The 12,394-nt window shown below is 61.4% G+C and overlaps 1 protein-coding gene across 1 annotated transcript; it reads left to right on the forward strand.

The window, feature by feature from the left end:
* The first annotated feature begins 253 nt into the window (after positions 1-253).
* On the forward strand, positions 254-2,478 carry LOC142819608 (protein S100-A8-like). The gene is made up of 3 exons (XM_075907828.2): positions 254-410; positions 970-1,133; positions 2,123-2,478. The coding sequence occupies exons 2-3, from the start codon at positions 990-992 to the stop codon at positions 2,279-2,281; spliced, it is 303 nt and encodes a 100-aa protein (XP_075763943.2). The 5' UTR covers positions 254-410; positions 970-989; the 3' UTR covers positions 2,282-2,478.
* Positions 2,479-12,394: the final 9,916 nt, after the last annotated feature.

A 12,394-nucleotide genomic window follows, 5' to 3' on the forward strand; every position in this document is an offset into this window, starting at 1 on the left:
CGCTCTGGCAGAGAAGAATCCCTGGGGAAGGTTGTTCAGTGACCCCTGGGAGCCTTTTGCGGTGACCCTGCTGAGCAGTGGGGCCCGGCTCTGAGCTCCCGTCATGCTCTGGGTGAACCAGGGCACGAGCCCCAGGCGCAGGACAGTGGTGACCCCGGCTCCAAGGTGCCCCTTGCCGGCTGGTGGCCTCTGCCAGCCCCATGCCCTGCCCCGATGCCAGAGGCCTCCCCTAGGCGTGCCGGGCGCGGGGCCTTGCACAAGGCTCCGGGACCTGACGGGGGCGGGAAACAAGAACCAGGCAGGCAGGGGCGTTCTCCCGCCCGCGCAGGGCTCAGCGCCCATAAAAGCGGCCGTCCCCTGGGCTGTGTTCACCCCCGACGGCTCGTCTCCAGCAGCTCCCAGCGACACAGGTGAGTCTGCGGCCGCGCTGCTGGGAGCCACGGCCGGGCCGTCCGGAGCCTGCTGCCGGTGTGCACAGGAATAGCGCGGTGACTGAGGCCTGGGGGAGCTCACGAAGCAGCAACGCCCCGGCAGCGAGGCTGCTCAAGGGCAGGGCGGTCTCCGGGGCCCGCGGAGAGGCTGATCCCGCTGTCTTGGGCTGGAGGGGCGGAGGCTCCGCTTCCGGGAAAGGGAACCGGGGAACAGCCACACGGCCAAGGCTGCCGGGCTAACGCCGAGGGTTTCATCTGCTCCATGAGCGAGCAGACCCCCCCTCCCCCCTGTGGCTCAGGGCCCCGCCTGTCGAACGGGACCAGCGCTCAAGAACCCTCCCTCTGCCTCCCCCCCTAGAGCCGGGGCCGTCCCTAGGTCTGTGCCCCCCACACAGGGCGTCCCTGTCTGATCTCAGCGGGCCCGTGGGACTCCGGCCCGGGGGCCGTGCTCGGGACATTCCGCCGGGGGCTGGAGGCTGCGGTCATTCGCCGGCTCGGTGTTCGGTCCCTTCCTGAGCCAGCGCCCTCCTGTCTCCAGCTCCCCAGGCACCCAGAACCATGGCGAGCGATCTGGAAGATGCCATGAGCACCATTGTCCAGGTGTTCCACGACTACGGCCCTGAGGGCGACTGCCTGAATTTGGAGGAGTTTCACAAGCTGATGACGGACAAGTGCAGCGCGTATCTGAGCGCCAAGTGCCAGGTGAGCAGAACAGCCGGGGCTGGGGGACAGGGATTGGGGGCGCCCTGGCCACCCCCGGGTCCGGCCCCTCCTCTCCCTTCTCCGGGGCATGGAGGAGCCTCAGGGGAGCCCGCCAGGCCGCGCGGTGACCCTGAACGGGCGCCAGGCGCAGGGCGATGCTGCTGGAACCCAACGCTCGCCGCGCAGAGCCAGACCACAGGCCTCGTCGGGGAAACGCCGCCCGGGCCCCGCGGCGCTGCCCTTGGCGCTCCCTGGCGCAGGCAGGCCCAGCTCCCGGAGCCCGGCCCAGCTCATGGGCCTCCCATCTCCTGGGGATTTCCGGGGCCACACGGAGCCTTTCCCCTCACGACCCAGTAGAAGAAACCCTTGATGTGAGTGCAGTGCAGGGCCCCGGGGTGGGGCTGGGATGGGGCTTTGGGGGGTGGAGGGGGCTCCAGCTTTGGGGGGTCAGGACTGCAGACCATACTGCCCCCGGGAGCAGGCTCCCCCCGCTGGGCATGAGGGGCTAGTGCTCAGGGCAGGGGCCATGCACGGAGCCCTCTCCCCTAGGGGCCGGGCCTGCTGCCGGGTGGCTCTGGGGCGCAGCGCAGTGTGCGGTGCCAGGGCAGGCAGGGAGCTGCCTTAGCCCCGCCCCTCTCCCGGCCACGAGACCCAGCGCCCGACATTCCCCTGCCCAGTGCTGGGGCGCGGCCCGACGCTGGAAACCTCCTGACACGGAGGGGTCTCGAATCCGTCTCAGCTTCACATTCTGGCTGCCGGCACGGGGAGTCAGCGACTCCCGGGAAAGCCCCTGGGAGCTGGGCGTCGGGGAGCTGGGCGTCGGGGAGCCGGGCGTCTGGCTGCCCCCGAGCTGCGAATCTCTCTGGGAGCCAGGCGGGGCAGGCGGGGTTTTGCCGTTAGACGTGCAAGGAGGGGGCGTTGGCTCCGTCGGGGTGGGCGAAGCGCGAGCACCATGTGACCAAGGGATTCTTCCTTCTCCCGCGCCCGAGGGGCCCGACACGTCCGAGGACGAGTGCATCCAGAACCTGTTCACCGAGGCCGACAGCGACGAGGACGGCTGCATCACCTTCAGCGAGTTCTGCACCATCCTGACCAAGCTGATGGAAAATGAGCACGACTCCACGCACAGGCGTGAGAACACCGCGTGAGGCAGCCCGGCGTGGGGCACGGGCCCCGCAGGCTCCAGCGCCTCAGCCAGGCTCCGACGTCCTGGCCGTAGCACGAACCCAGTGAGGACCCTCATCCCCCACCTCAGCAGGCGAGGGTTCACCACTAACCCGTGTCCCCAGAGAGGTGCTGCCGGCTCGGGCTGAGACCAGCAATAAAACCTGCCTTCTGCCCGCTACTCCGTGTCCCGCCACTGTGTCCGCGAGCCGCTGGGTGGGGGGCCTGGGGAGCTGGGTGCGAGGGTGGGGCCATGGCGGAAGTGGGGTGGGCCGGTGGCCAAGACCCGTGCCCATGTGGCCAGGGCACAGGTGCAGACAGGGCACTGCCAGGCTGTTCCTGGCGCTGTTGGGACTCAGATCGTGGCTGGGACGTGGCGTTTGGAGGCGGCCGAGCCAGCCCAGGAACTCTGGGGTGCAAGACGGGGTATTGGGCTGTGAGCCCGGGGGAGGGAAAAGCCAAGGGGGCGCAGAGGAGAGAAGAGACTCCCTGTGGTGCCTCTCCAGGAGCACCAGACAACGCGCAGCGTGGGCGAGGGAAGGAGGCAGCCAGGCACCGGGGGGCTGTGTGACGGACCGGGCCGTGTCTGGGCACAGCTGAGGGCGTCCGCTCAGGGCGAATTGCTCAAATCCGGGGCTTCTTACAGCCCCCGACTGGTGACCTCTCCAAACAGGCCACAAACCAGTCCCACAGAGCGCTTCAGCTGCCTGCCTGAAGCCTCAAGAGCAAAACCCCTCCGACACCCCAGCAATATCCGTGCCCCAGATGGCCCCGGGTCTCATACACTGGTGGGGGGTCTTAGCAACCAATCCCACCTACCCCGAACAAGTCCTGTCCGGTTCCAAGAAACCAGCCACAGATCCCTGGTCAATTTACCCTTTGGACCTTACCCACAAATCACGCTGGGCCAATCCTTTAGCATCTAACATCTAAAGGTTTATTACCACAAGAAAGAAAAGCATGAGAGTGAGGTTGCTAAAGGATAGTACTTTACATGCATCGAGTCTCCCAGTTCTCGATTCAGGCTCTTGCAGAGATGTTACAGCTGCTGGCTCAAAACTCCTTGTTGCGCATCCTAGGATCAGGATGGGTCCACAGGTCTTTTCTTCGATCCCTGCAATGCTGCCTCTGGGATGAAGTGCTGAGCTGAGAACAAAACATGGAGTCCACCACATGGCCTCTTTATCCCTCCTTCCTGGTCTCTTCTTGGCTGCAGCAGGTCACCTGGCCAGCGGCCTATCCCTGCGTTCCCTGCCGGCAGCCCTCAGGTGTCCGCCCTCATTCTTTAGGTGTGTCCTTGGCCCATTGAGTGCCATTGTCCCACAGGGCCTCGCTGATTAGCATGTCCATAGGCCGGGCTCTGCCTAACGCTCAACCACATGCGGAGAAATATTCAGTATCCACACAGATTCCAGACTCCTAACTCCACACACAGACATTATACAATCACATGGACAGCGTACACAGGATCGGCAGACAGTGAGCTCCTATTCAACACCCCACATGGCCCCTTTTATACCATTTCTGGGGCCAACACCCCCACCTGTGGGTGCAGCAGTGACCTGGCTGCTTCCCTCCAATTCAGTAACGTGACACCCCCAATGCAAAATTGATGCAGGAAGTGATGCCAGTAACATCACTGAGGGCATCATAGGCCTCCCCATGTTTTGGCTCTGGGTCATCACATGTTCTAACCCAATGTTAGAAACGACAGTACAGAGCTGGATCAGTGTATGAGAACCCAGCTTGCCTAAAATAGGCTTCATTACTGCAAGGTCTGTCATAGCGACAACCACGTCCTTGCACTGTCTTAGAATCCCAAGGTAAAACTTGGTAAAACCCAGAGCTACTTGGATCTGCCTTTGTAGCACGATCCCCGTGTGTGTCAGGTGATTTTGCCCAGAGCTGAAGAAAGTAGTGAATTTACCCAGGCCAGCTCTGGCAACTCTCTGAACCACAATTAACATTGTGTGAATGCAGGTATTCTCATCCCAAATAGTGTAGGCATTTTTGCACTTCTCCATGAAAACAAAATGGTGGTGTGCCTCAGTTTCCCTTGTCATGCAGCACCGTCTGGCTGGAACCTTTTTTGTCCTGTAAGAAGTTCCTAGACCAGTTACAAGCATTAACCACGAACTAGCAACATCACAATGTCCATTTACATCCTGTCTGTCGTTTGGCACATCTCCAGACAGAGTACATGGTATTTCCGTAAGATCATGCCCATTGAATACCCTTACAATTCTCTGCAACTATAATCCATCGGTTACAAGAATTAACATCAGTAACAAGAACAATCCTATCTCAGGTGTATATTGACATTCTCCATCCTGCCCCTTCTCTGGCCCCACCCCATTGCAGTTTTGGCCCTTCAGGTTTAAACTGCAAATCTTCTTGGCCAAAGCAAGTCCTGCCCCTCCCCCTTGTCCTGTGGGCTCCAGGCCTGAAACCTCTGGCCAGACCAAGACAATGGGCTGGCTGGGTGTGACTCCCTGGCTCACAATGGCCCTGGAATTCCCCCCCTTTCCCCACTCAGTGGGGTAACAGCAGTGAGCTGTAGCCTCCCAAGTCTCTCCTCTGTCCCTCTCTAACCTCTGTTTCCACATGGAACCAGATATCAACTTCCCTGATTGAGTATGAGTGTCCACCGTGTCTAGAGACGGGAGCGTAACTGCCATCTCCTGCATCCTAGGGAGAGTGACCACACAGCTGTTCTGCTCTGCATACTTAGCTACCCAGCCCTTCTCCTGGATCTGAGACACTAACTTCCCACTCTCCTCACTCACCTGGGAACAATCCTGTCCCACACACACTGACTTCCCAGCAAGCTGGTCACCCACAGTCACTGGGTTAGCAGCCTGCTCCAGTTCTCTGGCTGTTCCTGCCTCCTCTGGAACAACCCTCAGTCCCTCCGAGACCTCTCCACCACCATCCACACTGGGTTTCCCTAAACCCAAGTCAGTGGAGTCACTGCCAACAGACAAATTCTGCCCATCAGGCACTGACACAAGTGCCTCACACAGCAAGCTGCTGCCTTTTACAGGCAGAGCTTTCTCCTGAATGCCTTCTCCCAGCCAGGCATCGTCACCTCTCTCAGCTACAGCGAACTGCTTGCTACAAGCACTGCCAGGACTCTCTCTTTTTTTGATCAGAGGAAGTGGGTCTGGCCCACGAAAGCTCATCACCTAATAAACCATCTTGTTAGTCTTTAAAGTGCTGCATTGTCCTGAATTCTTTTCCCTATGAGCTTCCTTAAGCCACAGTTCACCCTTCTCTGGCTCTGCAGCAGCATTGCCCTGCTGAGCCCCAACCAACTCCTCTTGTAATTCCTTTACTCCCTGGGTCATCCCTGGCCCCTCCGGAGGATTCACAGATAATCCCTTCTCAGGTGCACAGACAAAGGAAGGAACTCTTCCCCACACACGGACAAACAACCAGAGACAGTTTCTCCCTTGTCCCAACACCCCTGGCTAATCTCAGGCATACAGCTAGCCACTGGGACAGCTTCCTTTACTGCCCCACTGCTACTTCCACCAGCCATATTGCCAGCTTGCACACACTGTGCTTCACACACAACTCAATTTCAGCTTGTGCAGGTTCAATTCCACAAACCTCACCAGCCGCCAACTCAACTAAAACTTCGCTCTGGCCAGCCACTCCCGACTGCCCCAGAGAAACATTTCCCTGACTTCTGGGCCCTTCCTGCCCTGGTTCTGATTCCAGCCTCACCTCTGAGGCATCAGATGGGCCCTTGGGTCCCTCACCCACAGGCTCACTGCCCCCCTGCGCAGACACACAGCCATCTGCCACAGGCACACATATAGAGACACTTTCCCCTTGGTTACAGTAAGACTGACCCGCTCCAGGAAACTTTCCATACCCACATGCACGCCCTTCCCAAACCTCCCTGTTAGCTACAGGTAACACAAAAGGTTTGCATTCACACATGCTTTGGGGTTGGGTCATCACATCAGCTGGGCAAAACACGTCTGCCATATCATAAGCATCCCGCATACCCACAGAGTTATACATTGAACCTTCAGGAGGAGACGGTCTCTCTTGTTCTTTTAGTCTCTTAAGCTGAAGTTCAAGTCTAGCATTTTCCTCCTTGGCTAGGGCCATCTTCTCTGCATGCTCCGCCATTTCCTTACGTTGACGTCTGGCCCTCTCTGCCTTTCTCTCTGCATGTTCTGCTTTTCTCTTCTCAAGTTCCCGATCCAGCTCCTGCTTTCTCTGAGCAATTTCTTCATCTGCCTTCGCCCTTCTTTCAGCAGCTTCTTGGCTTGCTTCTGCTCCTTTTCATCCACATCTCTGGTTAATAACAGCACTACCAGATCTAGTTTAGAGGCCCTCTTCCCAAATTCAGTACCGGGACAGGCTGTCCAAGCGCTGGAGGGCCAGGATGGCAGGGCAGGGGGGCAGGCCTGAGACAGAGGCTTTCGGGGACAGGCAGGGGTCCAAGAAGCCACCACGGGGGCCGAGCTGCCCAAGGTCTTATCCCGGGGAGCCGGCCCAGCGCCAAGAGGGAGGGACCCGGGGCGCGCCGGGGGAGGGGCTGTCCTGGCGGGGAGTGTGTCTAGGGCAGGTCTGCATCTGCAAGCCCAAGCTGCCCACCTGTCACTCGGGTGCCAAGTGAGGGGAGCGACACGGATCCGAACCCTGCAGGACGGAGACAGCAGGACCCCCACTGGCCCACACCCACCGGCGCCAGGCGTCCGGCTGGGGGCCCCTCTCACAGCCAACGCCCCCCCGGGACAGGCAGCACAAACCCCCCAACAGCGCCTGGGGTCTGCAGAGACCTCGCACGGGAGGGTGGGAAACGCCCCTGCAGGAGGAGAGAGCGTGAGAGCTTGTCGCAGGGGAGGGGGCGGGCGGGGGCTCCATGGGGTGCCTTGGCTACCTCACGCCTCGGCAGCTGCTGGCCCCGGAGCACGTCCCCGGGGGCAAGGGAAGCCTGCAGCTTCTCACTCCCCACCTCTGCATGGCTGCCCGGCCGCTCCTCGGCGAGAGGAAAACACACAACTGGGGGGGGGGATTGGTGCCTGCTGGGGACAGGGACAAAAGAGCCCTGGGAGCGGCTGGGAACCTCTCCGACTGACGGGGGAGTGGAGGCCGCCTGGCTCCTGATTAGAACAATCGGCGCGGGAGGAGTCTCTCGGGCCTGGGGATTCTGCCCCCGGTGAGAGAAGGGAAGTCGGGGGGAGCCTGCCCCGTGTGTGAGAAGGGGATGGAGGTGTCACCCCTCCCCACGCGACCCCGAAAGCCTCAAAGATACGGAGCTCAATAAAAGGAACCCGACTCAGCAGCTTCCCTTTTACCGGGGGCTCGGACCTCCCCGCACCCTGCCGGCGGCTCGCCCACGGGTGCCATTCCCAGGGTCCCGCCCTGCCCCCTGCTTCCTGCTCCCCCTGCCAAGGGCGTCAGACACACCCCAGCCCCCAGCCCCGTCTCCCCAGGGAGTTAGCCAGCGCCCAGCACTTGGCACCCGGCGCCTCCTTGGGGTTCGGGACCTTGCTCCTTCCAAAGCACCCGGGCCCTCGATTAGCGGCTTCGTGTCCCTTTGCTCGGCGTCCTGCCGGCCACTTCGCATCCCTCCCCAGAGGCACCGAGCTCCGGGCGGCTCAACTCACCCTCTGGGGCTCTTCATTACCTTGCACCATCCGCGCACCCTCCACCGCGGCCGCTCGCTGGCCCGGAGCCAGCCTCAACCCTGCCTGCTGACACCCACGGGCTTCGGGGAGGGCGTCGGGCCTCCTTTGTGTAAGCGGGGGAATGGTCCCGCTATTGTGGGGAACTTTCCTGGCTTCTATCCCACCCCGGTGAAATGGACCAGCAAAGAGATCTGAGTCCCCACTCCCACTTCCTTTACCCCACGGCTCCCTGATCCTGAGGGCTCCTCCTCCTCTCCTGAGTAGCAGAGCCCTCGAAACCCCAACAAGGCTGGGCCCAGGTTTCCTGGGGCTTAATCCCTGACCTTGTAGTCACTAGGGCAGGAGTCAGGGTGTCCCCACTCCGAGGTGCTCTCTGCACACTGCAGGCCTTCTTGGCCCAGCGACCACTTCATAAGGTTCAAAGCAAATACAATTTATTAAACATCAACTGATTAAAGAGAAAAGAATAAGAAACAATGAGACTGGTTCAATGAGAACACACAGCCCTGCTCTGCAGCACGGGGACATCAAACCAGCAGCCTGCAGAGTGTAAGGACAGTCCAGTCTCTTCCTTAGAGGCCCCTTAGAGGCCCTGGATGTGCTGCGGGGGGGGGGGCTACAGGCTGGACACGCTTGCTCTGGCAGTGACCACACAGCCTCATGCTCTAAGTGGCCAGACCCCTCTTCCAGTCTGGCCTGCTGGGCCTCTTGGCTGGTGAGATCTCCCCGCCCAGAGCCTCTCCCTGCCCTTTGCTGGTCCCAGCTGCTCACCACACCCAGCTGCAGGCTGTGCTGCTTTGCCAGTCTCCAGCTCCTTGCGTTGCTTCTCTGTCCCTTTTGGCTCTGAGCACTGCCAGTCTGCTGCTCAGCACAGGGTCTGCGCTCCTTGGGCTGTGTGTGCCTGGCTCTGTCACTGCAGGACTGCCCCTCAGCACAGCTTGCACTCCTTGGGCTGTGTGTGCCTGGCTCTGTCACTGCAGGACTGCCCCTCAGCACAGCTTGCACTCCTTGGGCTGTGTGTGCCTGGCTCTGTCACTGCAGGACTGCCCCTCAGCACAGCTTGCACTCCTTGGGCTGTGTGTGCCTGGCTCTGTCACTGCAGGACTGCCCCTCGGCACAGCTTGCACTCCTTGGGCCGTGTGTGTCTGGCTCTGTCGCTGCAGGACTGCCCCTCAGCACAGCTTGCACTCCTTGGGCCGTGTGTGTCTGGCTCTGTCGCTGCAGGACTGCCCCTTGGCACAGCTTGCACTCCTTGGGCTGTGTGTGCCTGGCTCTGTCGCTGCAGGACTGCCCCTCGGCACAGCTTGCACTCCTTGGGCTGTGTGTGCCTGGCTCTGTCGCTGCAGGACTGCCCCTCGGCACAGCTTGCACTCCTTGGGCTGTGTGTGCCTGGCTCTGTCGCTGCAGGACTGCCCCTCAGCACGGCTTGTTCCTCTTAGCTGTCTCTCAGCTCTCCCCTTGCTCAGAGAGACCCAGAACAATCCCAGCTCACAGGGAGGACGGGGCCTGGCCTCTCCCTTTCCTCACTGGCCTGTCCAACCTGTCAATCAGGCTGAGCTGGAGTGTTGGCTGCTTTCCATTGTCTCTGGGGTCTGTCAGTCTCCGGGCCCTGATTTCTCATGGACCCTTCCCCTTTTGATACTGGGAGCTGGTGAACCAAAAACTCCCACAGTCCCCTTACATTTGGCTCCCCAGAGCCAGGCGTCCCCTCTGGAGACGGCAGGTTCTGACGGATACGCCATCCCAAGTCCGGATGCCAGCTGGTGCGAAAGAGCGGTTCCCCCACAGGGCCACGTGCACAAGAGCGTGTGAATTTGCACCCACACACACAGCCCTGGTGAACACACACACAGAGCCCTGGTGAATGCCAACGCACGCCTGCCAGAGCTTTGCTGCCCTCTCGTGGCCTGTCCCACAAACACACCACGGCTCACAACCCACTAGCCCGGCCTCCAGCCCAGTGGGCACAGAGCTCCGCTCATCCCCGTCCTTCAGCCCCCGGCCCGGGGGGGCAGATCGGTTCTCCTCTTCACACGCCACCCGCCAGCGTCCGTGGGCTGCAATAGCTCTGCCTGCTTCCCACAGGGGCCAGACGGTCTGACCCCCACCGTGGTGCCCTGCCGGCAGGGGCAAAGCCCCCTCGTCTCTGAAAGAAAGAAAGAAAGAAAGAAAGAAAGAAAGAAAGAAAGAAAGAAAGAAAGAAAGAAAGAAAGAAGACCAGCCGGGCGGGGGAGGAGGATGGACGACCGTTTCACTTTCTGCCTCAGGCACTCACAATGTTCCACTGGCTTAAACATAATGAGATTATTAAAAATAATTCCTTGGAGGGCGGCTCTGTGGGCTGGGAGCTTTCTGGGGCCCTCGGGTCACGTTTTCCAGCCTCTCTCTGCCACAGTAGGAACGGGAAACTCTGAAATTCCATGTGAGGGTCTCGTGTCGTTTGGCCCGTCCGTTAGACGCACCGGGCGCGGAGGCCGGGGAGCGCGGCAGGAACCCGTTGGACACGTCCTCAGGCAGATGCGTGGGGTTTCGAGGCAGGTCCAGTTCGGGGGTGTGGGAAGGGGCCTGGTGGGTGTGGACCCCTGACAAGGCGGCGGGAGAGCGAGCAGGAAGCGGGGTGCGAGGCTGAGGGCAGAGAAGGGTCGGGCGACCCACACGAGACGCGGGCTGCCCCATGGAAGCGGCGGAGAGCCGCAGGCCTCCTGGGGAACAGCTTCGAGCCGCAGGCTTGTGGCTGGGAGGGGGCAGGAGTTTGGGCTGGGCGCATGAGGGGCTCAGGGCAGGGAGGCGGGGAGCAGGGCGGGCACAGGACACAGACTTGCAGTGTGCGGACGGCGCAGGAGAGCTGAGGCAGAAGACTGGGGACGTGGGGGTGCAGGAGTGTGGGGGGGCTCAGTGTAGGGGAGGCTCAGATGTGCTTTTGGGGGGGAGTGTTACGATGCTGCAGCCGGATGGGGGCTTGGCCCCAACTGGGCCTTGTTGGCCAGGGTTCATTTTTAAATAAAATATCACGTCAAACCCAACGTCTTAGCGTTGCCTCTGTTAGTGAGGGGAGGGGCATCTCCCCCCGCCCCGCCAGCAACCAGCCCGCCTTCCCTAAGGCTGCTGAGCCAGGACCCCCCTCCACCGCTTCTGCCCCCGCCGCCCGCAAAGGCCGCCGCCGCCACACGTACGGGCCGTGCCGCAGGGCGCCGGGGCGGCGAGCACGGGCAGAGACGCGGCTCACCGCGGGCCCGGCCGCAGAGCGGCTGCGGGTCGGGGCCGGTTCCTCAGGAGCCGCAATCCTTTCACTCGCCAGCCTTGGGGTGGCCCCCTGTGTCTCTCTTTGGCCTCGGCGTCCTCTCCTGGATCCGCCCTCCGGCCGGGCCTGCTCCTGGCTCTGCGCCCCCTCTGGGGGGGGTTTGTCCTGCTTGTGCTCCGGGGTCCTCCCCTCCCCAGGGCCCCCTGCTCAGCCCCCGGGAACACCCAGCTCCCCTGGGCCCCCCTAGCCGCAGGGACCCACGGCCCGTCTCCGCCTCGCCCCTGCCTCGGGCAAACTGCAGCCTGGAACGGCCACTCAGCGCTGGCAAAGCGGGGGGTCTGCTGCCCTGCCCACCACGGCTGCCTCTGCAGCCCCAGCAGCCTCGGGCCTTGCTTCAGGCTCTGCAGCCGGGGGGCTTGCCTGGCCAGAGCCCCCCCAGCCCGGCTCTGCTCTCTCCAGGGCAACAGGCAGCCCCCTCGGCTGCAGGAGAGCCCCCAGCTGGGCCTCCTTAGCAGAGCTGCCTCCCCTGGGTTTGCCCTTAAAGGGCCAGCGCAGGCCAACCCCCACGGCCCAGGTGTCAGACAGCAATCGGCACGGGGCCAGGTTGGCAGCGCTTCAGAAGGACGGGGCCCCAGCTCGTTAAGAAGGACCCTGGTCCCACCCGCAGGGCTGCCAGGTGTCCCGTAGTCACCCGGACAGTCCGGTATTTTCGCCTCCTGCCTGGAAAAACAATTCAGAGAATCCGGGACACCTGAGCTGTCCTGAGCTGTCCGCTATTTTTTGAATTTTTCCCCAGCCAGGAGGCGAAAATGCCGGACACCTGGCAACCCTCCGAACACTTAGCGCCCAGCCTCCTCCCGGCTCTCAACACCCCCAGCCCCAGCCCCCATGCTTACCTGCTTCCCCAAGGCTGCCAGCACGGAAAGGCTGCTGGTCAAAAGACCTAGAGGAAGCAAGGCTTCCCCTGGGTCTTAGTGCTCACAGCTCCCCTGTTCCTATCCCTGCACTCACTCTTAAAGGGGACATGCTCTTTTAATGCTGGTTTATTTTAATGTTTTGGGGGTTTTTTTGGCTTAATAAGTCCTTGGAGTCCTTTTTTTTTCCCCTTCAACAGACGTTTTTCCCCGGTGGGGTGTTTGGTTTTTTTTTGGCAGGGGGGCGTGTTTCAGTATTTTTTGTTTCAACCATCTGGCAACCCTCCCCAC

The sequence above is a fragment of the Pelodiscus sinensis genome, chromosome 22 (assembly GCF_052426305.1).
Source record: "Pelodiscus sinensis isolate ZL-2025 chromosome 22, ASM5242630v1, whole genome shotgun sequence".
Classification (NCBI taxonomy): domain Eukaryota; kingdom Metazoa; phylum Chordata; order Testudines; family Trionychidae; genus Pelodiscus; species Pelodiscus sinensis.